The following is a 22,623-nucleotide window of genomic DNA, read 5'->3' as shown; positions in this document are numbered from 1 at the left end:
ATGAAAAGAGAGCCGATCAACATTTCTACATACTTAAAATCAAGTGAACATAGAAAGCATGTAAGCAATACAATATTATTTTTATAATCAATACTGTGTAGTATATCCTTTTAATAAATACGACCAGGTAAAAGTGAAATAGCCATATTATAAAATGTAATTGAAGACGAATGACAGTGCATCTGATTTTAATATTCAAGCAATGTGTTTTAAATTCCTAAATTTGAATTTCTTTTCGATGATTGTAAATGGTCGCGTAATTTGGCGGATGATAGAAGACGACATGTAAGTAAAAAATTTGTTTCGCTTCACTCGTATTGAAATTTACATTAATATAGAACTTTCAAGAAAAGAAAACAACAAAGCATATTCCACCGAAAATGCAAAATGGTATGTATATTTTCGATTAACTGAGTTTCTTTTTCAAATACTATTAACGTACGCTTGTTATTTAATTCTTATTCCATAGTTATTTTTCCAGTGTTGAATTATTGGAAACGGTTGAAGGTTTGAAATGCTGGAAAGAATAAAGACAACACGCAGGTATGAAAAGAAAGTCCGCTCGATGTAAAACTTGGAAATTGTAGGCAAAACATTCAAGGAAAGGCTACAACACAGTAATTCTATCTCTGAAGATAAATAACAGTACGTATACTTTACATTAACCGGTTGCTGCTTAATACTTCAGATTTAATTCATCACCATTACCTTTACTTAGCTCGAAGTATTCAACATGTCTGACTATTTAAGACGGGGGAACGAAGACAACATGTACGGAAAACATTTATGCTCACTAATATTCTGAAATTTGGATTAAAACATGGAAGATGAGTAATTATCGTCATGTATACTGATGGAAATTAATTAGGGTAGGGATATTTAATTTTAACTGAGTTGATAAAGTAATTTTATTTTAGAAATCCTCGAATAGCAGCATCTTCATTTACCCCGTCGCTGAATTATTTTCATACGCACATGATTTAACAAGTAAGTTAATGCACTTACGATTAGTATGTGTGAATATAAATTACAATCAGATGCACTGTCATTCGTCTTCAATTAACTTTTACAATATGGCTATTTCACACCCATAATAAGACAATATAATCTGATATCAGTGACAATTATAAATAGAGAAAATTCATTTACCTCAAACGTTTGAATTTCCAGCAAAGCGAAGAAACTGTGGATCGCGTTTCCTTGTACCTGACACCCCTTGCATTTGGTACTCCAACCGTTGGAAATGTTCCCTGTTCGAACGTATGATTGGTAAGAAAATTCTCAACCTAAAAAATGGCTTCCAAATGAACAGACAGTCATCCAGATTGAAACTGCAAAAACCAAGCAGAAAGTAGATAATTAGATTAGCTAATTTCTACACTAAACGTAATGGACGTTTTATGCATGACGATGATGTTTTCCCTCATAAGTAAGTACGTGACAGCAAGTAACTAAATTTAATTCCGCTAATTTTACAGGCATGCATGCTATCGACAATATAAAATATGCAAGATAAACAAGATAGCGGGAATGGTCAGTAAAGAAGAACAATTCTTCGACTGTCATAAAAATTAAGTAATATTAAGTACTATTTAAATCTACTCATCGTTAAAGCACAACTGTTTATAGACTACAACATCCACTCCTGAAGAGGAGCATGAGGCTGCAACGGAAAAACAAGAGATGTTTCATGAATGGTGATAATGTTTCATTTCATAAATAGGAACGTAGTCAGTTGGAAAACAGCTAAATTTGATTCCGCTCATTTTATAGACATGTTCACAGACAGTAACGCCATTGCACTGCAAGGAGAAACAATGGGAATGCACAAAGTGCGAATTGTCTCCCTGTCACCAAAAGTAAGTAATATTTAACTTAATTATTTAAGGTATTCAATTTTATATTACTGTTTTTCAGGCGGTAGCTAAACAAGATGGCATCGTGAAGGTCCCTGAAGAAACTGACTGCAATGAACATCTGTAAACAAGAAGACATCGTCCGTGTCAAGGGGCGGTAAGTTTTAAGTATTACTAATGTGAACGACACTTCAGATCACAATCACATCGAGAAGACTAGAAATAGAGGAGGAAGAAAGAAGAGACATCTGCTCGCCAGCTAAGGAAAAGATTTTGATATGGTGAGGAATTGGTAGAAGAAAAGAAGGAAAAGGAAGATATGGACAGGAAGGTAAGTATGAATCTGACAGTACCAATCCACTGCAAGAAGAAACAAAATGGGAATGCACAAAGTGTGAATTACCACCCTGTCACCAAAAGTAAGTAATATTTACACTAATTATTTAAGCTAATTATTTCTGTTTTTCAGGCATGACATTTTGGAGGTCCCTGAAGAAACTGACTGCAATGGAATAACATCTGTAAACATCGTTCCTGTCGCGGTAAGTTCTAAATACTTTTGTGAACGTCACGTTTCAGATCACAATCTGAAGATCGAGAAGAGTAGAAAGAAGAACTGGAAGAAAGAGACATCTGCTCACCAGGTAAGGAAAAGATTTTGACAGGGTAAGGAATTGGAAATGAAGGAAAAAGATTTGGAAAAGAAGGTAAGTAACTGGAATTCAGGAAGGAGGAATGGAAGCATTAATGGAAGGCCAAGCCTTTGGAGGAGGAAATGGAGGAGAGGAGTACAGGTTGTGAGGAGAGGACAGGAGAGGAGCATAGGTTGGGAGAAGAAGACAGAAAAGGTGGTATAGCTATGCGGAAAGTAGCATCAGAGGGATACGCTTCACCTTAAACAATGCCTCAAGCTATATTTCAATATTTGGATTTGCCCCCAGGCTAAGCCCAAGGCTATGCTTCAGGCAGATTATATGCAAATATTTGCCCTCAGGCTATGCTTGGGGCTATGCCTCCGGCAAAATTTCCGTAAATTCCAGAATTTTTCAAGATTTTCAAAAAAATAGCCGCAGGCTACGCCCCAGGCTACGCTTCAGGCAAATTTAAAAAAACATTTGCCTTTAGGCTATGCTCCAGGCAAATTTCAAAAAAATATTTACCTTCAGGCTATGCTTCAGGCAAATTATATGCAAATATTTGCCCTCAGGCTATGCTTGGGGCTATGCCTCCGGCAAAATTTTCATAAATTCTAAAAATTTTCCAAATTTTCAAAAAGATAGCCCCAGGCTACGCCCTAAGGTGCACCTCAGGCTACGCCTTTAGGATCGCCCGAGGCTACGACTAAGGATATCCTCTCCACCTATACTCTCCTCTCCACCTATACTCTCCTCTCCACCTATACTCTCCTCTCCACCTATACTCTCCACTCCACCTATACTCTCCACTCCACCTATACTCTCCACTCCACCTATACTCTCCTCCATCTCCTCTCCACTCCACCTATACTCTCCTTCATCTCCTCTCCACGTATACTCTCCTCCCCATCTTATCCTATCCTATCCTCCGATCTCCACTTATGCTCTTATCACCTCTCCACCTCCACTTTATGCTCATACTCTCTTCTGTTCCCTCTATTTGGAATGAGTCGAATGATTCATAAAATGGAGTCACTTAAAAAATTACTTACCTGAGTTTAAAAATATTTAGTGCTTCTCAATAAATCATTTCCATCAAGCATATCAGGAAGTAAAAAATTTCAGTTGTAAAAAAAACTTACTTGATGATCTCTCTTGAATTCAACGTGTTACAAACAGCTTCTTGATTCAGTCGTAAACTGTTTCAGTTACTTTTCACCAATTCTAAAACAATTCATCTAAAAATTAATTCAAAAAAGAAAGAAAAAATACTTACCTGAAACTGAAATCTCGATATTCTTATAAGAATAAAACCTACAAAACAAAAATTGAGAAATTAAAGCAAATAGTCGTCTAACAGCATTTTTCACATTTGACAAATAGCGAGTGGGATAGCGAATTCTTTGAGAATTCAAGGATCTGAATAACATTATAAAAATAATGTTTGTTATGAAACAACTAGATAAAACGAATAACAGTGCATTTGATTCTTTACTTTTTTACTTACCTCCGTTCAGTTTCACCGGTGTAAGTGATGCTAATTTCTCTTAAATCATAAAATTTACGTATCAGTTTCACGTATTAGTATCCATTAGTTTCAATTTGCAAAGTCATGCAAATAGCATGCATTGAATATCAGCCATATAATTAAAAAAAAACTTATCTTTTCACTATTGACGATGGTGGAGTTAACCACGCGCTGCCGTGACCATCGACTGAGTGAATTCCAGTGCATGAATGAAGGACATTCTAGAAAAAGAGTTATACAACTAGCAAACTACTTTGCCTCTAGTGAAACAACCTTCTTTTCATTCAGTAATAGCTTGCTGGAGGCCTAAGTACAGTAAAATCGTTTTATTAAATCACAGAATTTATTACGTTTTTATTTGCTAGTTTGCATAGAATGCAAAATTACATTACTATGCGGACTTAATAAATTAGCAATTTAACAAACTGAAATATTTGGACAAATAAAAAAATGATTTGATGATCGACAATCTGTAAAATAGAAATTATCATTTATATTCAAAATATCTCAAATTTAACATATTGAAAATGATAGTTTCTTTAAATAATTGAAAAGAAAAATAATTCATTGCTTACTGTAATTTTTAATTGATGAAAACAAGTCGAAAACACCTGAATATATCTGAAAATAGATTGCATAAAAAAGAATTTATGTAAAAAATATCTGAGCAATAAAATTTACTTTCATAAAGAATATATACAGCATCATGAATGAAGTAGATCACTTAGTGCAGAGAGGAGAAAGCGCTGGTCTCCTTCCTCCTACTGCTGCTTCAACAACTCGACAGATTACTAATTAAATTTCAACGGTCGACTCAGTAAAATTTCAGAGATGCATTATGCAAATATAACTTGCAATCGTTAAAATAGCCCAATTTCTTATTGAAATGGTGGTTTTCAAAAATTTGCATAATTTATTACTGGTATCAACTCATTCATACATGAAATTTATACAACGCTGCAAATTATTCGAACCCTAACAAATTACTTTACATTAAATGTCAATACGTTGCGAGTACATATGAAATTCAATAATCTATATGCATATGCAATAGAATTGCAATATGCATATGCAATTTAATTATTATACCTGGAAATTAATTAATATGCAAAAAATGCTGCTACTAATACAACAGAAATCATCAAGAAGAAGAAGAAGAATTCTGAAATAAGAAATAAAATCTTTCTTATTCATATACATTAAATGTATATAGAATGTAAAATTAGATATGATGCAAATTAACTTCTTACCTACTTCTTTTCCATTGAAAGATTAAGGTGATTGTCAGTCGATGAACAATTTCAGCTATTTCTAGCAATTGCTGCATTTCAAATCAGTTCAGTTTCTATATTTTCTTCAAAATTGTTCCCGAGATGTTTCAGTTTTCGAACTGTAGTAAGTCAACTGTGGCTAAATAAATAACAACAGTTCATTACTTCAGTTCACAGTTTTTCATATGCACGATGTCAATCTAAAGTACTAACAGAATAACGGTAAGCACAAAATTAATAATAAAAAACCTATCACCTGCTCTGTTCTTCAGTATAAAATTTTTTTACGACAATTGCTAATGATAAACAAAGAACTGATGTTTCAGTTGAAATAATTTACATTTCAGTTGAAACAGCAAGCAGACACATCATGAGTATTAATTAATTTGAATTTTAATAAATTATTAAATCAACAATCGCATAACTGTGAAGCAAATAATAACAATTATTTCATAATAAAATAATAACAATAATATTATTAATATTATTATTATTATTATGAAAAAGGTTATGAATGGTTAGAAAAAGATGTTGAAGCAGAATGAATGATATTAATAATAAACATAACCCGGATTAACTAGTGGCAAAACATTTTAAAAAATTATGTAATATTAACATGGGAAGAGCAAAAATGAATAAGTGAAATTATCATGATTCTACAAAAGAAAATAATAATAAACCAAGAGTAGTAAATGAAGCTTAAATGAGTAAATGATAAGTAATTATTTTCATCACGTTTAGTTGTTGTACGATCAGAACTGCATGTCTTTCGTATCACGTTTCTTCGATTTGAACAAACTGCTAATACGAGGTAAAAGCTTTCTACGTTTCTCTTCTAATTCAACTGTCACAGTTGATGAGGCGGTATCTTGATAACTTTGCTGCCGCTGAGCAACATCTTCTGAATGGATATAAGATTCAGTACAATTTTCCGACGTTCCTGTATCTAATTCTGAACTGTTTTCACTGTACTGGAGCGCTGTCTTAAACAAAAAAAAAGTTACATCCATCAACAATTGCAAAAAATAAACACAAATAAATTATTAACCAAATATGTGCACATTCATACCTGCAAACTGTAACCATTTTCAGACACCTCGGCTGTAGCTTGGTCTAAATATAAATTAAAAAATTAATAACAAAACCAACGCACACATTCTGCAATCAATATGCCAAACAAATCAACCGGTGCGGATTTCAAACATGCAATGAAATTAGCAAAAACTTTCACTAATGTTGAAAAAATCATTTAAAAAAATAAAAAAGAATTTCCATGCATATGTTTGAAAAAGTGATTTTGCTACACAAGTAGACTGTTAAATAGATGAGCAGCATTCGAAGTTAGCTAGCAGTTAGTAGAGCAACGCGGCGCAGCCAGTACAAAAACACATACCTGCACTACTAGCATTGCGCGTCTTCACAAAGCTCAGCGCGCTTTCATCTATCTCCTCATGTATTACATCTGAAAGGACAACGTACTAATATAATAATCACTCCCAAACAGACTAACAAACACACACACACAGACGGACGCACAAATAAAAACATACTTGCATACAACATACTAATATATACATATATACACAAAATAAAAATGAATGTTCCTCCTATGCAAAATTACCTAATGAAGCTGTATTTAAATTTTCGTCAACTGATGGAGGAACTGTAGGTTCAGATAGAGCGGTAAAATATTTGCTGGCTAAAAGATGTAGAGTTAATAAAATCCGCATGGAATATTAAAAGAAGAAAAAAAGTACAATCATCAGTCATTTGCCATGTAGACGAATAGCTGCTGTCGTCGTTAGGGGCCGTTGTTGGCAATGTCTCAGCAGTCGACGCTGGGATTGATGGATGAGTTAAGCATGTAAAATAAACATCAGTTGCGCTTGAATTTGATGATTTCGACACTGACTGAGACAATTGGTCAAAATGTTCGCGAAATGATTTCAATTGCATCGACGGTGGCAAGCTTGCGTGGAAAGATATTTTCGCGATCCAATCCTGAATAACAACAACAACGTAATGTAATGTAATGTAATAAACTTAGTAAAACAGTTCATTTTCACAAAATCCCATTGACGACACTAACCTGCATTTCGGAAAATGAGTTCGCAGAAAATAGAAACTCGGCTCCGTCAACGGTACGCAATTTGAAGGCATTCTTCCGTTTCTGGTATTCACTGGCTGGTTGACAGACTGCGTGCAAGATATTTATTGGAGCCGAAGCAGCTGCGCCAGAGCAGAATCCTTGCTGATCTTTGAAAAAGCACATCAACTGACCACAAAGGATGGTGTAGTAATTTTTCCACGACCGAATAGTGGCCTTCTTGCCTCCACTTTGCAAATCCTGCTTTCGTTCCAAAAAGCCTTTCTTTTCGATCATATCATTCGACGGAGCAGTCTGAAAATAACATTTTGCAAATAAATAAATAATTTCTTGCAACATAAAAAATAGACAAATTCAAATCAAGCATACTCTACGCATGCCACGCCGCGTAGTAAAACTTGGAATCTTTTTTACACTCTCAACGACACTTTCGCTGTTGATACTCTGTCTACTCGGATTGGTACTGTCATCGGTTGACAAACATTTGAATGTTGATGTCCCGTCGGATAATTCACTTTTCGACACGGTAGTAACATTTCTGAACAAACAAAATGAAATTAATTAACAAGGAAGTAAGCAATGAAATCGAATAGGTTCATTGTTAAACAAGTAGGAAATTAATTGACCTGATCAAAGAGATAGATAGATCAATAGAAAATATATTCTCGCTTTCAAAGTTCCAATTTTACCTGGTATTACTGTCTGTGCCGGTGACACTGCTGAATGCTTGAGTTGAGCTTGAAAGTGTGCCCAACGATGTTGCAGTCTGTTCCAAATTGCCATTATCATAAACAAGTGTCGATGGTACAAAAGAGATCGAACTACGTCGCTGGATAGACGCAGTTTCCGATGAAAGACTTTTCGTGTATGAAATTTCTTGCGTTCGACGTCTCTCCCTCTCTTGACGGCGCTCCTAATTGTCAATAGAAAAGCAAAATCCAAAGATACGTTGTTTGCAATATTAAAATTGTTTTCTCACTTGTAAAATTCTGTGCTTTTCCAAAGTTTTCACTTTCTGTTTTCGCTGCTTTTCACGACTCAACTCCACCTGACGTTGCACTTGCGCTTCGCGCACCGACTGGCATTCCATCGCTTGCTCGAGCAAAGTGAGCTTTTTCAATGCATCAAATTTCTCCTCTTGTGCAGACAGTGTTGTCAAGAAATCATCATACTGACGAATCGACTCTTCAACTTCCCTGGCTGATTTGATCCCATCCCAGTCTTCTTTCAAATACAACTGTCGATCGTTCAGCCAAGCTTCCAACGAGCTAGCGTCACTTTTCCATATCTGAATTTGTATTCATTTTTACAAGAAAGAAAACAATATAGAATACAAATAAATAAATTTAGCTGTCATCGACGTGTGTGTTTTTTTCTTACCTGTGCGTCAAGATTCATCGCGTACAGACTGCTTCGTTCTTCGAAAATGAGACGCAGATTGTTAAAAGCCGTGTCCAACTGGTCGACTTTGTCGCAAATTTCGAGAGACAGAACGTGCTTGCTGCGCATCATCTCTTTGCCGAGCTGAATAAATTCGACCACTGCCGGTGCGCGTGCTTCGATCTCAGCGAAGCGTTCCTTGTGTCGAAGTAACAACGCCTCAGCACCAGGCACATCTTTGACCAAGCTATCCGCTGTGATCATGGTTTGCATACCGTTTATCCAATTTCTAAAAGAAAACACAGAGAAAATCCAAAACGAATCTTTTCTACGGGTTATCAATATGAATGCAACACAAAAAACCATCAAAAAACTACTCACATCAAATCGTGAAATTGCTCAAAATACGCCTGCAACTGTTCGGCGTGTTCCAATTTCGTCCGCTGATTCTTGCCTTCCTGATTCAGTTCGTTGAACACTTCCATCATTTCTTGCTTGCGCACATCCAAATGTTCGGCCGTATCCGGATAATTGGACACCAAACGTTCAGCTTCTTTGCACAAAGTTTCCACTTTTCGTTGCACGGCCGACAATTCGCGCTAAAACAAAATCAGAAATTTACAAAATTCAACACCGAACCACAAGCTGCGGTGAATTTGAACAAGAAATTCCGCGTACGAGGAAAAATTCGTTGCGCTGCAGTTGTGCTTTGATCGTTTTCATGTCCAGTTGACCGAAATCATGCGTCGATTCAGAAACAAGCTGCGCTTCTTTTTCGTGCAACCAATTCAACGTCTCGTCGGCTTCTTGATCGAATTCGTGCACTTGTTTGGCGCCGAGCAAAGCTTGGTGACGCTCCGTGGCCGCTTCGTTCACGTCGTGCCAGAGCTTTTGCAAATCCGCACCGGCTGCCCTCACGCTGGCCGAGAATGGGTGACTGGCTCGAAGCAGGTCGTCGTGAGTCCGCTGCACGCTCGCCACCCTCTCGCCGAGTGAAGACAGCTCGCGCAGGAATTGGTCAAACTGACCAATCAGCGCTTTGCACTCGTCCAAATCTCGACCATAATCTTCGGACAAAGCGACCGCTTCTTTCTGCCTCAGCAGCGGTACCAGCGTATCCACTTGCCTGACAAACTGGTAAAAGTGGCCAGAGTCGGTCAGTCGACGTCGACGTTGTTGGCAAAGACCAACCAGCGTTTCGTATTCACGTTCAAGTTGGGCTTGCTTGGCCGACATCGCGGTCGACTGGTCGTTCTCCTGCTGCTGCTGCTGCTGCTGCTGCTGATGGTTGTCCTTCAATATCCGCTGGAGAAATTCTCCAAGTGAACGGAGTTCAGTGTGGAAATTTTGCATGTCCTGCTCGTACAGGTCGAGCTTTTTCAAAGCGGCCAACACTGCCTCTTCATCCTGGCACTGCTGGTCGTCGCCGGCCAGCAGAGCCTGCTTTTCGGCCATCCACTGCTCAACTTCAAAAGCGTCGCAGTAGTACTGCTGCACTTGGATGGCGTGGTGCAATTTTTGCCGACGAACGACCAACTGTTCACGGAACTGGTGAAGTTCTTTTTCGACAAAGTCGACTTTGGCGACTATCTTCTCGGACGCGAAGTGGCGCCGTTGGACCATCAGACGCCCAGCGGCCAACAAACTCTGCTGCGAAGCAACGACCGTGTTGAAATTCTGCTCCACTTGCTGGTGCTTCTTCAACAAACTCTGCGCCGCCTGCAACGACTCGCCCGTATATTCAGAAAACACAGCCGGACGATGCTCGCGAATCCAATCGCTCTGCTCGTCCACGTCGTGCATCCATTGGTAAAGCGCGTGGGAATCTTGCAAATTCTCTTTCCTGATCTCACACGGCTCCGCCAAGTACACGTAGCGTTCAACCACAGCACGCGATTTCGACAGCAAATCTTCAAAATTGGCAACGTCGTCTTTAGCGATCAACTCGGCCGAACGAACTTTGACCGCCTCGAAATCGCCCTTCCTCGCTTTGATGTCTTTTTCCAATTGTTCGAGATGTTTCAACAAATTCTCCACAGAATTCAAATCACTACCGTGATCGTCACTGGACAACTGGGTCTCGATGCCGTCGATCCACTTGTCCAAATCAGCCAACAGGCGACTGAACTCATAGCTCTTCAAAGCATCCCTTAGCCGTTCTGATTTTCTCTTCGAAACCTGAAAACAGATACAATCGATGCAGAAAACACACAAAAATGAACAAATCAAATTGACCAACAACAAAAATATACCTCAGTCAACTCTTTCCAGCCGTTCATTATTTCGTCCTTTTGCAAAAGAATTGTCTCCCTCGAATAGGGATTGCCAGCCAGCAGTGAGTCAGCTTCGCTCACTATGGCAACTACACGTGATTCATTCGCCTTCATCTCGGCTTCAAATGCGTCGTGTTTGCGTATTTTGCTTTGCAAATGCGTGGAATCGACGTACGTCTCGTCGTAAGCAATTTGAAGCTTCGCATTCAACCAGAACATCACTTCGTGACTATCTTTCACGAACAATTTGAATCGTCGATAATCTTTCAAAGCCTCACGGCGCTTTGAACACTGTTCCAATATACTGTCGTACCGTTGCACTGCACTGGTAGAACGACCACGGATAACCTCCGCATGCTCCGCATCTTTGGCGCTATTTTCTTCGGCATTTTTCACCAGCTAATAATTGAAAAAAACAAGAACACAGCAAATAACTTGTCTTGTAAAATTAATCATCAACAACTAATAACTGTCAGTAAATAGTTAACAAACTTTGTCAATTTTTTCACTCTGCGCACGCAAAGTAGTCTCAAAACGGTCCAATTCTTTCAATAATTCAGAAGCTTCGTCCAGAGAATCGCCAAAATTGTTTCGCTTCAAAAATACCTCTTTCGACGACAGCCATTCGTCTACCATATTTGCGTGCTCTGAGAAATTCTGAAAATCATACCAACGCCAAAGTCGGACATTTTCATTTTCCCATTGCTAAAATAAATTACAAAAAGAAAAAGAAAATTACAGTAATAATAATTATATTATTATTAAAATGCACAAAACATCTGTCTCGTTTCGATCATCTACCTCTAGCAATGTGGAATAAATTTTGTCGAGATTCTGCATCGCTTCGGACACTTCAGACGCATGATCCTGTTGTTTCTGACAAAGCTGAGCGCCGTGATGTTTCAATTGTTCAATATGTTCCCGTCGACCAACAATTTCCGCTCGTTTCTCTTTGTAATTCTCGAGCAACTGCTGCGCCTCACTGACACTGTGAGGTACCTGGTGCAACACCAACTTGGAACGCATCGTCGCAGACCATTGTTCAATTTCACGTTGTCGATCGAAAAATTTGAACAAATCTTGGCACTGTTCTAGACGAAAACGTCTCGCTTTTGAAGCTTGTTCAAGTCGAGTCCACGAAGTTTCCAATTTTTTACAACTTTCTTCAATCGTATCCTGCAAATGAAAAATTTCCAAGTCACAAATGAAACACTTAAACATTCGAAAATGGTTTAGAGAAAAAAAAACTTATTTCTATCAAACAACCTTCAATGGGGGATTTTGGGGCAAAAGCGACTGGGCAACAGCACGGTGACATTGGATTTTCTCATACAGTGCACCAGAACTTCGTTCAAGCGCGTGCTGATTACGCAGCATCACTTCGACCGCTAGCAAATCTCGCATATGCTCATCCGCGGTGACGGTGGCATATTTTTCAGAAATTCTCTGAACCGTATCATCGACATCACGATTGAATGCATGCACCACTTTGGCAGCTTCAAGCTGCTCACGATAACTAGCAAGCGACTGCTGAACGGATGTCCACATCAACTGCAGATTTTCAACTTTACCCCGAACTTCTTCAGCATCCGAACGACCCAATACAACCAACTTTTCTCCAATAGATTTGATTCGCTTCAATGTATCTTCATCAACATTAGCTTCCGATTCTGCGTCGACCATTTTTTTCAACAAGGATTCGCAATGTTCGTAATCATTTCCCATATCTTGCGCTTGAACCATCAGCTCTGTTGCTCGTATCCAAGCAGTAACGTTGTCAATGAGCTGTTCAAAATTGAGAATGTCACGAGCTTCTTCGAGTGCAAGACTTTGCTCTTGACAGGCACTTTCCAAAGCACCCCATTTGCGTTGAATTGATTCTTTGCAACTTTTAACTTCGTCGCGGTTGGCGTGGCCTTGTTTGAGCAAAATATTTGCCGTGTGATAAATCTGCTCAATACGCGGCTGATGAAAGGCCAGTTCTGCTTCGACCGTCTGGTGCTTTTGCAACAATTTCACCTTCTCTTGAAGACTGACATTCTTCACGCTAGATTCATTCGCATTCAGGGTTTGCAAACGATCATTAATCCAAGATTCGACCTGCAGAACAACAAGAACAAAAAAAAGCGTAATTTTGAAGCGAACAAATTGGCAACAAATCATACTACGCACCTCGGCAATGTCACTTTTAAAATTGGCGAACATCATTGCATCTTTCAAAGCAGCTCGGCGTTGGTCACTCATTTGCAAAAGATGACGCCATCGTTTTTCCAACGTGCTGTATACGTATTGCATGTTTTGCGCTTCGACGTTCTTTCGTTCAACAAGTTGGGCAACATCGGTTTTCAAATTGATCACACGATCTTCGAGAGCATTAAGTTTTTTCTCGAATGTGTCGTGCTTGCGAGTCAAAGCGGTCACGCCTTCAACCGTAGCCGGAATTTCAGAATTCAACGACACATCATAGCTTCCAAGCAAAGTCATCACTTGCTTCGCTTCACGTAAAAATGTGTGCAACTGGATCAATTCGTTGATCCATCGTTGCTTCGAGGCCCATTCATTGCACGCGTTCTCTCGGGCCTGCTGAACTTGATCACGCTTTTCGGCAATCTTTAACAAACAAATCAGCAGAATACAGTATAAATGAATAAAAATAAATGCCACCATCACTGATTACCTCACTGGACGCGTAGTGTTTTGCAGAAAGCATTTTCTGCGCGACAATCTCTAGACGATTGAAATCATCGTCACGAGTTTCGATCTCCATATGCAACTGCCTGTGTTCAGCGAGCAGCAGCTCAGCGCTCTGCAAATCTCGAACCGACCGATTACTGCGCATCTGGGCTATCGTCTGCTGAGTCCACTGAATAAAATCACGAGCCATGGCAGCAAAATTTTGAAAATCATAAGAAGCCGCTAAGCTGTCACGTCGACAGTCAGACAGCGCCTGGAGTCGATTCCAATTTTCGACTAGCAACTTCTGCTGAGAAATAACATGCTCAGCTTGTGACGGTGAACAGTCAGACTGAATTCGACCACTGTCGTCAAGCACCACTTGAATTTGAGATTCCAAAGCGATGAGCTCATTTTCAAATGCATCGTGTTTGCGCATCAAACTCTGCACCGTACCGACATCTTTGCCCAAATCGGTTGGAATAGATTCCAGCTTCTCCTTAAGAGAAACAACGAACAAAATTTTGAACAAAAGAAAAGAAAATAAACAACAGCTTTTTCTTTTCTCATTGGTCACTTACAAAAATACGCGACAACGCTTCAGCCACATCTCTGTTGAAACGATGAATTTCAGCGGCAGCTTCCAATTTCTTTTCCCTGAGCTCAACACTGTCTAGCAGTGAGGACCAGGCGGCACGCAGACGGTCCTGGCGAGTAATTATTGTTCCAGAAAACGGCGGTTGACGTTCAAGAATAGAACGAGCTGCGTTATCGCACATGATAAATCGCTCCGATGCGTGTTTGACGCGTTGTCTGAAATCGTCGAACTTGGACAACACATCCTGAAAAAGGATAATCTCTCCTATTTGCGCGCAACAAACACAACAAACAAACAAAAATCTTGCTTACCACCAAATGCTCGTGATCTTTTCCCACTTCTTCACTAGTTGCAATGGTCATCTGTTCGTTGATCCAACGTTCCAATTCTTCACTGTCTCGCAAGTACTGATACATGGAGATGGCTTCAGTAAGAATGAAAATTCTTCGCTCGGCCAACTGTTCCAATTGTCTGTACTGATCTTCCAGACGTTCCTGCTCTCCTTTCATATCAGTATAACCCTTGTCCTTCAGCCGTTCACACTGAGTCTTCACAGTGTCAAAGAGCGAACGGTACAATTTCAATTCATCCTAAAAATTAAAAAAAAAACAAATAGTTAAAACATTATTCTTTTTTAAACTTATTATCTCTCTCTCTCCCTCTGGCATACCTGAATCGCTTTGTGTCGCATCAACAATACACCAGCACTGTTCTCGTCAGTTCCAATATCGTCCGAATTCAAGAAACACCGCTTCTCATTCATCCAACTTTCAAAATCGGACGCGTTGGCATAAAATTCATGCACAAGGAGAGCCAATTCAAGCTTCTCGTGTCGCTCTGAAATGTCTTTCTTCAGTGATTTCCATTCTTCGCTCAGCAGATCACATCTTTGTGAAATCTCCCCTGCTGCAAAATGCATCTTTTGAATCAAGTTTTTGCCAAATTCGAGGACTCTGTTAATTATTGGTTGATGACCAGAGACTTCTGATTCCAGTTGCTTCATTTCACAAGAAAAAAACATGCATTAGAATTCATCAGTATAAAAAAATAGCAAAATAGCAATATGTTACTACTTCGTGCTTTTTGACCAAGTTCAAAGCATCAGTCAACGAACGACCGACGTCTTTTTGAGATGCGGCAGACTGCTTTTCACGAATCCACTGCTGCTCACATTCGACATCAAAGTTGAACTGATGCATCAACAGGGAAGATTCAAGCACGTCACGCCGATGTTTCATTGGCGCTTCCAACATACGATACCTTACAAAACAAAAACAACATACTAATAATCATAACAGTATCATTAACCTAAACTTCAGCAATATTTTATTTTCAAAAAAAAAATCATCTTCGCATTCACTGAGTAACAGAAACGTGAATATAACGTAAAAAACAAGATTAAATAAAAATCAAATATACTTTTCTTTCAAATCTAAAACATTGTTCAATATTCGTTCAGCGCCATCATGACCACTGCGTACAAATTCTTCCACATGCGAAACAAAACCATCGACTTGACATGCACAACTTTTAACATCTTGCACAAGAACCTACATTTTGTAAAGAATTTAAATCATTTTTAAAAAATAAAAAAACTGAAAAACGCAAATACTGTATGATTTTGAATCAGTTGTTTAATGCTGCGCAAATCTGAACCAACGTCCTCAGATTCAAGTTTCTGTTGAAAGTCTGCCAACTTGCAAGTTAGATCATCAAGCATGCGATTCACCACTCTCTGGTCGCCAGCATGTTTCAACTTTTGACCGCGTTCTGCAGTCAGTTTAAGCAACTTTTCCCATTCTTCATTCAAATTTTCCAAAAGTTTGTTCACTTCACTGCCGTTGATGGTTCTTTCGACCAGTTGCATACCTTTCTGTAACAAAAAAAAGAAAGTTACCACAAACAATCCCAATACCACAAATACAAGAAATGATAAAAATGTATACTTTGTTAATTCTGGTCAAACGATCCTGGTTGGCGTGCAGTTCAGCTTCAAAAGCTTCGTGCTTTTTAATACGCTTTTGCAAGTTCAAACCAGAATGATAAGAATCGCTGGAAACAATGCGCATTTTTTCGCCAATCCATTGCATTAACTGAATTTAAAAAGAGGAAAGTTTCAGTCTATTGTTGAAATTAAACGCGCACATTCATCATATATATATATATATATACCTCTTCGACCTCTCGCCTGAACAAATGAAACACCAGCGACAGCTCCAGTTCAGCATGACGATGCGCTGCCAACTGTTTAATCTTATCTCGATAGCCTACCACTTCTGACACACGTTCTCTAATTCTGTGAAAAATACCAAATTTGCTATTTCAAAAAAAAGGACCACAAAAATAATAAAGCAGAAATTTATTTCTTACAAATTCTCGTTCAACGGACGTTTTTCCAAATACAACTCTGAATTAGTAAGGAATTCTTCCAGTCGGTGATTCTGAGCTTGCAACTTGGTGTCTAGCTCTTTTGACTGTTTCAGCAAATCATCAGTAGCGTCAACCGAATTCTGAATAAAAACAAATAAAATTTTACTTAAAAATACACTAGAAATGCATAAATACAATTGAACGTCGAAAACTTACTCCGACGTCGTGCAATTTTAGCAACGCTTCCAGACCCTTAGTTGCTGAATCAATCACGTCCGCTTCACGGACAAATATCCAGTACTGCAGCATATCATCGAAATGTTCCCTTTTTTCGGTGCAATATTCGGTCAGCTTTCGGTAATTTGCATTCACCTTTGTCAACTCATCTTCAACTTCAGATTTCATGTGACCTTTGGCGCAAATTCGCTTTCCCAGATCATTGACGTAATTCAATCTGCAAAAGTAACGCGTGCAATTGCCCACAACCTAATAAATGCTCAAGTGATTCCAAAATGCAACATACTCATCATTGTGATTGATTATATCTCTCCAAATTTCTTCACATTGAAGACACAGAGCATTGGCTTCAGAAACGCCGACTGCCGTCTCCATAACAGACAGAGTCGATTTGGTCTTATTAATCCAGGTAGTCTAAAATCAAATCAGTTTCTCAGTAATTTATAAATCTACATGACATATATCATTTACCAAGTCTTCAACAGCATTTTGGAACATTTGCCAGCCACGTGAATCTTCAAGTGCTACACGTCGTCTTGCCGTTTTGTCTTTCAATTCTATCCACATATTTTGCAATGCCTTCAGCTCAGAGCGAACTGAACCTGCTTCTGATGGATAAGCTTTCATTACATTTTCCGCCAAAGATTGCAAAGTTTGCATTTTGCCTTCCACTGGCCTCAATTCGCGTTCCAAATTCTTCAAATTAAAATAAAAAGAGTTGTTTCAAAACTCATCGCAACACAAACAGAAATACAAAACTCTGTCCAATACAGACCTGGTGTTTACGCTGCAGAGCTTGCAAGCTCTTCATATCGTTCGCTTCGGTTTGCTCTTCGAGCACGACCGTCTTTTCCAAAATCCACGATCGTGTCTCTTTGCAAACTTCGTTAAACTCTGCCACTCGTTCAGCCGCATTCAGTGCATCTGCCTTGGCAGCTTTCAACTTCAACAATGATTCCCATCTAAATAGAATTGACAAATAAATATCAGCTCTCAAAAGATGAAAAAATAGAAGACAACAAAAATCATCATATTCTCCGTCCTATCATCTCATTTTTGCCGATATCCTTACGTATTGTTCACTTCCAACTGGCCGTCTCGAATTCGATCAATATGGCCATGGCCGGATGCTGTGAACTCTTCGGCCATTTTGTTGATCTCATTCAATCGTATTCCACCGTTTGTATTCATGTCAGACACAAGTTTCTGATTAAAAAAACGAAAAACAGTTAGCTCCTTTCACCCGCTAATTCTTCTACTTCTGGGGGAAGCAAATTGGCAGACCGTCACTTACATCGTATTTTCGGCGGCTAGCTTTGATATGCTCAGAAGAGACTGGCTCATTCAAAGCTTTTCCCATTTGCTTCGCCCACAACTGGAATTCGTAACACTGGCGATAGAATCGGTGCAACTGAACTACTTCTTCCAAAAATGCACGACGGTCCTGAAAAATAACAACAACACAATGTGATGGATGCTTCAACTGCAAATACTCAAATTTGCACCACTGGCAAACATACCCTAGATAACGCGATCAAACGACCGTAAGCATAATTGATTTGCTGCTGGCGATCGTTAATCACATTCACTTCGTTCTGTCCTAAGCCTGAAAAAATTCCAATGGAACAATGTCAAAAATTCCAATGTCATAAACTTTGCTAATACTTTTCTTCCTCAATGAGGCAGTTTTAACCGAAGCATCATCGTCACGACAAATGATTTTTGAGGCATGTCGAGCCTGAAATGCAAAAGTGATGACAAACAAGACCAATGTTTTCAAACGCCAAATGCAACAGAAACAAACAAATATACTTCGTCTGATTCGTCTTTTTCGAGTAAATTTCTCCCCGATGTTGCTATCGATTGCAAATCATTCTATAAATAAATGAAAAAAAAAATCACATTCACGCTACAGTTTTTTCCACTTTGTTCTTCAATGGTAAAAACGTATGCACAAAAGAAATAAATATAGTTCATAAAAAAAAGTCAAGAATAAAAATAGAAAGAAAGAAAAAAACAATTTATCACCTTATCCCCTTTGCCGAAGTTGAGCAACATTTCGCTGCTACTTAATTCCTGAGCCATTTCGTCTAAACGATGAATATCGCCACTGTAAGCTTTAATTTCTTCTTCTAGTCGACTGTGACGAAGCAACAACGCCTTGATTAATGAAAAAAGCAATGCATTAATTATTAAAAAGTCAAAATGAGCAATAAATATTTTTTAAAAGAAATACCTGAGCAGAACTTTCGTCTTTGCCAGCATCTTCGGAGCTCACCAGAGGCATACGTTCCCTGATCCAGCTCTCCGCTTCGTTCGCCTCTTGGAAATATTGGTTAATTTGCCTCGCTTCGTTGACATATCTGCCCAGTACGGAAATCAACTGACGAAGTTCATCCCAACGAAATTGCAAATTTTTCAGCCCATTCTGCACATCCTCTTTGGCATCGGGAAAAGTATTCAGCAGCAATTGTTCGCCAACAGCCATAACCTTTTTCGTTCGAACCCAGTGAGCCTGCATCTCGGTTTCCAAGCACTGCAACACAAAAGAAGAAAACAATGGAAATAATAAAATGCAAAATTTTTCAAATAAAAATTCAAAATACTTTTAACAATCGGTTTAATTGGGACGAAAAGGACAGGTCACAATTTCTGACCAAAGTGATGCAAAAGCGACTCTTTTCCAACAGCCACTTGTCCTCCTCTTCGACATCTTCAAGAAAACGGAACAATTCGTTCGCTTTTTCCAAAGCTAACTTTCTCATCTGTGCCCATTGTAGAAGACTAGAAAAAGAAAAAGAAAAATGCAATAATAACTGGCAAAAAAAAATCGAAAACCCCATGAAAAAAAAATCACTTGTCGTAATAATGTTGCAATTCAGCTACTTTGGTCTGCAGCACTTCGAATTCAACCTCTTTACATCGACTGTATCGTTGTGTATCGGCGACGATGGTTTTCAGTCGACCGCCACAAGTCAACAGTTGCGATTCGACAAGGTTGTGCTTTTGCTGCAAATCTTCGACCCCAATCAAGTGCTTTCCTGTATCGCGCATCCGAAGTATCGCCTGTTTTATCGCGGGATAAAAACAACCAGATATATCATTCGATTAAAAATATCAAAAAAAAATGCTTGTTTTTCTCATGTACCTCTATTTCGCTAAATTCTTGGGCCAGCGCATCCACATCTCGCAAGATAGACATGACTTTGCTGAGCGACTGCAAAGCGACCCGGCGGGATTCCAGCTCGTGGAGCAAGTTCAACCACTTTCCCCAAACGCTTTGCTCGCGTTGGCAAATTGCAGTCTTGCCGTGATAATTTTCACTAACCAACTCACTGGCCATTGCTTTCAAACTTTGAAATCTATTCTCCTGGAGCAAGCAGAAAAAAAATGAATTTAAATAAAAAGCAAAACTCCTCTTTCGTTTTCATCACGTACTCGTGGTAGAACGTCAGCCAAAATAGCTTCGAGCTTTTTAATGCTCGCTTCAACTTCACCAACCGTCTTGCCATAGTTGAACTCGCGCAAAACCATCATCATCTCGCGCAACCAACTTTCCCGCAACAAAGCTTTGCATTCAAAACTGCGAGCCAACTGTTCCAACCGTTTCTGACTGAAAACAATAAAAAACAAATCAACAAACCAACAGCTGCAAGATTAACTGATTGAAGTGGGCCAATTAAATGAAAAGCAGATTAAAAAAATTACCGAATCAGTTCCTCTTGCAGAGCAATTTGTCGAGCATGTTCCGCCTTTTCTAGCATGTTCCAAGCAGTTTCGATATCTTTCAAAAGATAACCATTCGGAGGGGTGTACTGTTTGGTGCCTAAACCTTGCTGCTCTGTACGAATTTGGAATATCAACGCCTCCAATTCGCCTTTTTCAATGTATCTGAAAAGGGAGTTTAAATGCGATTAAGTTGAAATTGTGAGAAAACAGATAAAAGAGGGGGACAAATGTGAAAAGTTTGCTTTTGGCCTTCGTCGAACTCACTTCAGAGGTTTCTCTTGAGTACGATACTGCTTGAATTTGAACAACTCCTCTTGAATACCGACAAGACTGTTCGGAAATCGTCGACTGCCAAGTTCCGCAATTTTCCGCTCGATCCATTCGAGCAAACGCGAAAAAATACCTTCGTATTCTTTTTCCTTGTTTTCGCAGCTCATCAACTGAGCAATAACCTGCACATAGGAGAAAAGTGTAAGTGGATTTATGCTGCAGAAAAATTCACAAATTTCACAAGCGAACAAAAACCTTGGCAACTCGCTTAGCGCCGGTCAGTCCTTTTTTCTGCTTTGCAAAATAATTGTAATAAGAAATCAAATAAGTCATCACGGATTTGTCGTCCGGTCTGGCCACGTCCATGTCTGAAGCGTGAAAATGAATTTGAACCCAAAGAACAAAGTGAACACACAACGGAGGGAATGTCACCTTCAGGGTCGAGCAATTTGGATATGCCCAGACTGTGTTCGGCGACATCGAACGCGTTCTTCAGGTTGGCCAGATGATCGCGTGACGACAAGGCGTCGTAGTTGATCAAATCCGGCCGGTGAGCGTGAATGAGCGCGTTGAAGCCGAGACCACTGCGCCAGCTTGTGGAGAAGTTCTCGATTTTCACCCCACGATAGCCGGCCGTCTTACGCTGACACCACAACAGCAGGGCATCTTTGGCAAATTTCTTCTCGCCACTTTCAGGCCCTTCCTGTAAAGAAATTGATTAATTAATTAAAAAGAAATCACAAAGAAAAAAACATCCCCTCCTCCTATTCCCCCCCCCCTGCTACTCACCACTTCGATCACAATGTCGTCAAGTTGGAAACGCAAAATCATCGTCCAAATGAGACCGAGGATCAGACGTGGATTGCCGTCGAGGATGTCTTCGGCACCGATGTTCTCGAACGGAATGCGCTTGCGTTTCAAAAACCCAAGCACGCGATTCAAATTCTCAATCTTGTGAACACGCATGCGGCCGCGGTTCGGTCTTCCCAAATTTTCACCGCATATTATTTCCACCAGCTTCATCAAAACGATCCCGTCGCACAAATCGACAAATATATCGTTTACGTGCAACGGCGAGCGAAAAGACATCGTTTCTTCGTCATACTCTTTCGGAATCTAAAACCAAACGCAAATAACAAATAGCCGTTCTCTCGTCCAGCCAACTCAACACATCTCGCCCTCCCTTCTCGACGTGAACAATATAAAGACATTTCAAATTCACCACACACAACACGAGTATAATAAATAAAATTAATTTTCTCCGACTTAGCAAATATATTTTTAAAAATATACCTGAAAGAAAATTAACTGTCACTGTATGTTCTCAGCCTAAAATTACCCAGTGTTTTTTTCAACTCGATGATATTCAAAGTTACACACTTATGAGAATTATCTAGCAATTGCAAGATAATTGAACGGAGGTGAGAGAGAAAAAAAAAGTACATTCAAACTGACTCACGCTATCCAAATACTTGTTGCACCAATTCGTGAACGTCTTCTTCTGAATGCTCACACGTTCGTCCTGCAGTTGTTTGATGCGACCACGTTCAAAAAACTGCGCGGCTTCTTTCGAATCCATCAATTCGTCAAGGTTTTCGTTCGATACGTATTCTTCGTTCATTTTTCCCAGATAACTGAAAAACGGATGCAAAACTGTAAAACATCAAAACAAATAAATAGTAATAATAATCAACAC

General features: G+C 39.2%; 2 protein-coding genes across 2 annotated transcripts; one reads left to right on the top strand and one right to left on the bottom strand.

The window, feature by feature from the left end:
• On the top strand, positions 1-5,664 carry Tsp_02785 (hypothetical protein). Its single transcript, XM_003379066.1, has 10 exons — positions 1-60; positions 167-285; positions 339-390; positions 918-987; positions 1,171-1,269; positions 1,774-1,859; positions 2,052-2,137; positions 2,326-2,500; positions 5,325-5,414; positions 5,638-5,664. The coding sequence occupies exons 1-10, from the start codon at positions 1-3 to the stop codon at positions 5,662-5,664; spliced, it is 864 nt and encodes a 287-aa protein (XP_003379114.1).
• Positions 5,665-6,042: 378 nt separating this feature from the next.
• On the bottom strand, positions 6,043-22,548 carry Tsp_02784 (putative spectrin repeat-containing domain protein). The gene is made up of 44 exons (XM_003379065.1): positions 22,387-22,548; positions 21,717-22,043; positions 21,360-21,630; positions 21,183-21,295; positions 20,922-21,109; positions 20,637-20,819; positions 20,367-20,577; positions 20,077-20,298; positions 19,786-19,994; positions 19,586-19,712; positions 19,165-19,464; positions 18,957-19,088; positions 18,741-18,803; positions 18,594-18,666; positions 18,449-18,534; positions 18,223-18,372; positions 18,001-18,134; positions 17,704-17,920; positions 17,400-17,624; positions 17,215-17,342; positions 16,908-17,145; positions 16,692-16,831; positions 16,494-16,617; positions 16,191-16,414; positions 15,436-15,581; positions 14,992-15,227; positions 14,633-14,863; positions 14,305-14,565; positions 13,728-14,222; positions 12,317-13,660; positions 11,852-12,226; positions 11,657-11,755; positions 11,030-11,449; positions 10,144-10,955; positions 9,417-9,903; positions 9,159-9,376; positions 8,778-9,066; positions 8,377-8,685; positions 8,087-8,310; positions 7,812-7,935; positions 7,380-7,691; positions 7,048-7,291; positions 6,912-6,989; positions 6,043-6,242 (listed from the first exon to the last, which is right to left on the bottom strand). The coding sequence occupies exons 1-44, from the start codon at positions 22,546-22,548 to the stop codon at positions 6,043-6,045; spliced, it is 11,151 nt and encodes a 3,716-aa protein (XP_003379113.1).
• Positions 22,549-22,623: the final 75 nt, after the last annotated feature.

This window comes from Trichinella spiralis, assembly GCF_000181795.1.
Source record: "Trichinella spiralis strain ISS 195 chromosome Unknown Scfld2, whole genome shotgun sequence".
Lineage (NCBI taxonomy): Eukaryota > Metazoa > Nematoda > Enoplea > Trichinellida > Trichinellidae > Trichinella > Trichinella spiralis.
The sequence above is the reverse complement of the archived record's forward strand: the minus strand, read 5'-3'. Positions and strand labels throughout refer to the sequence as shown.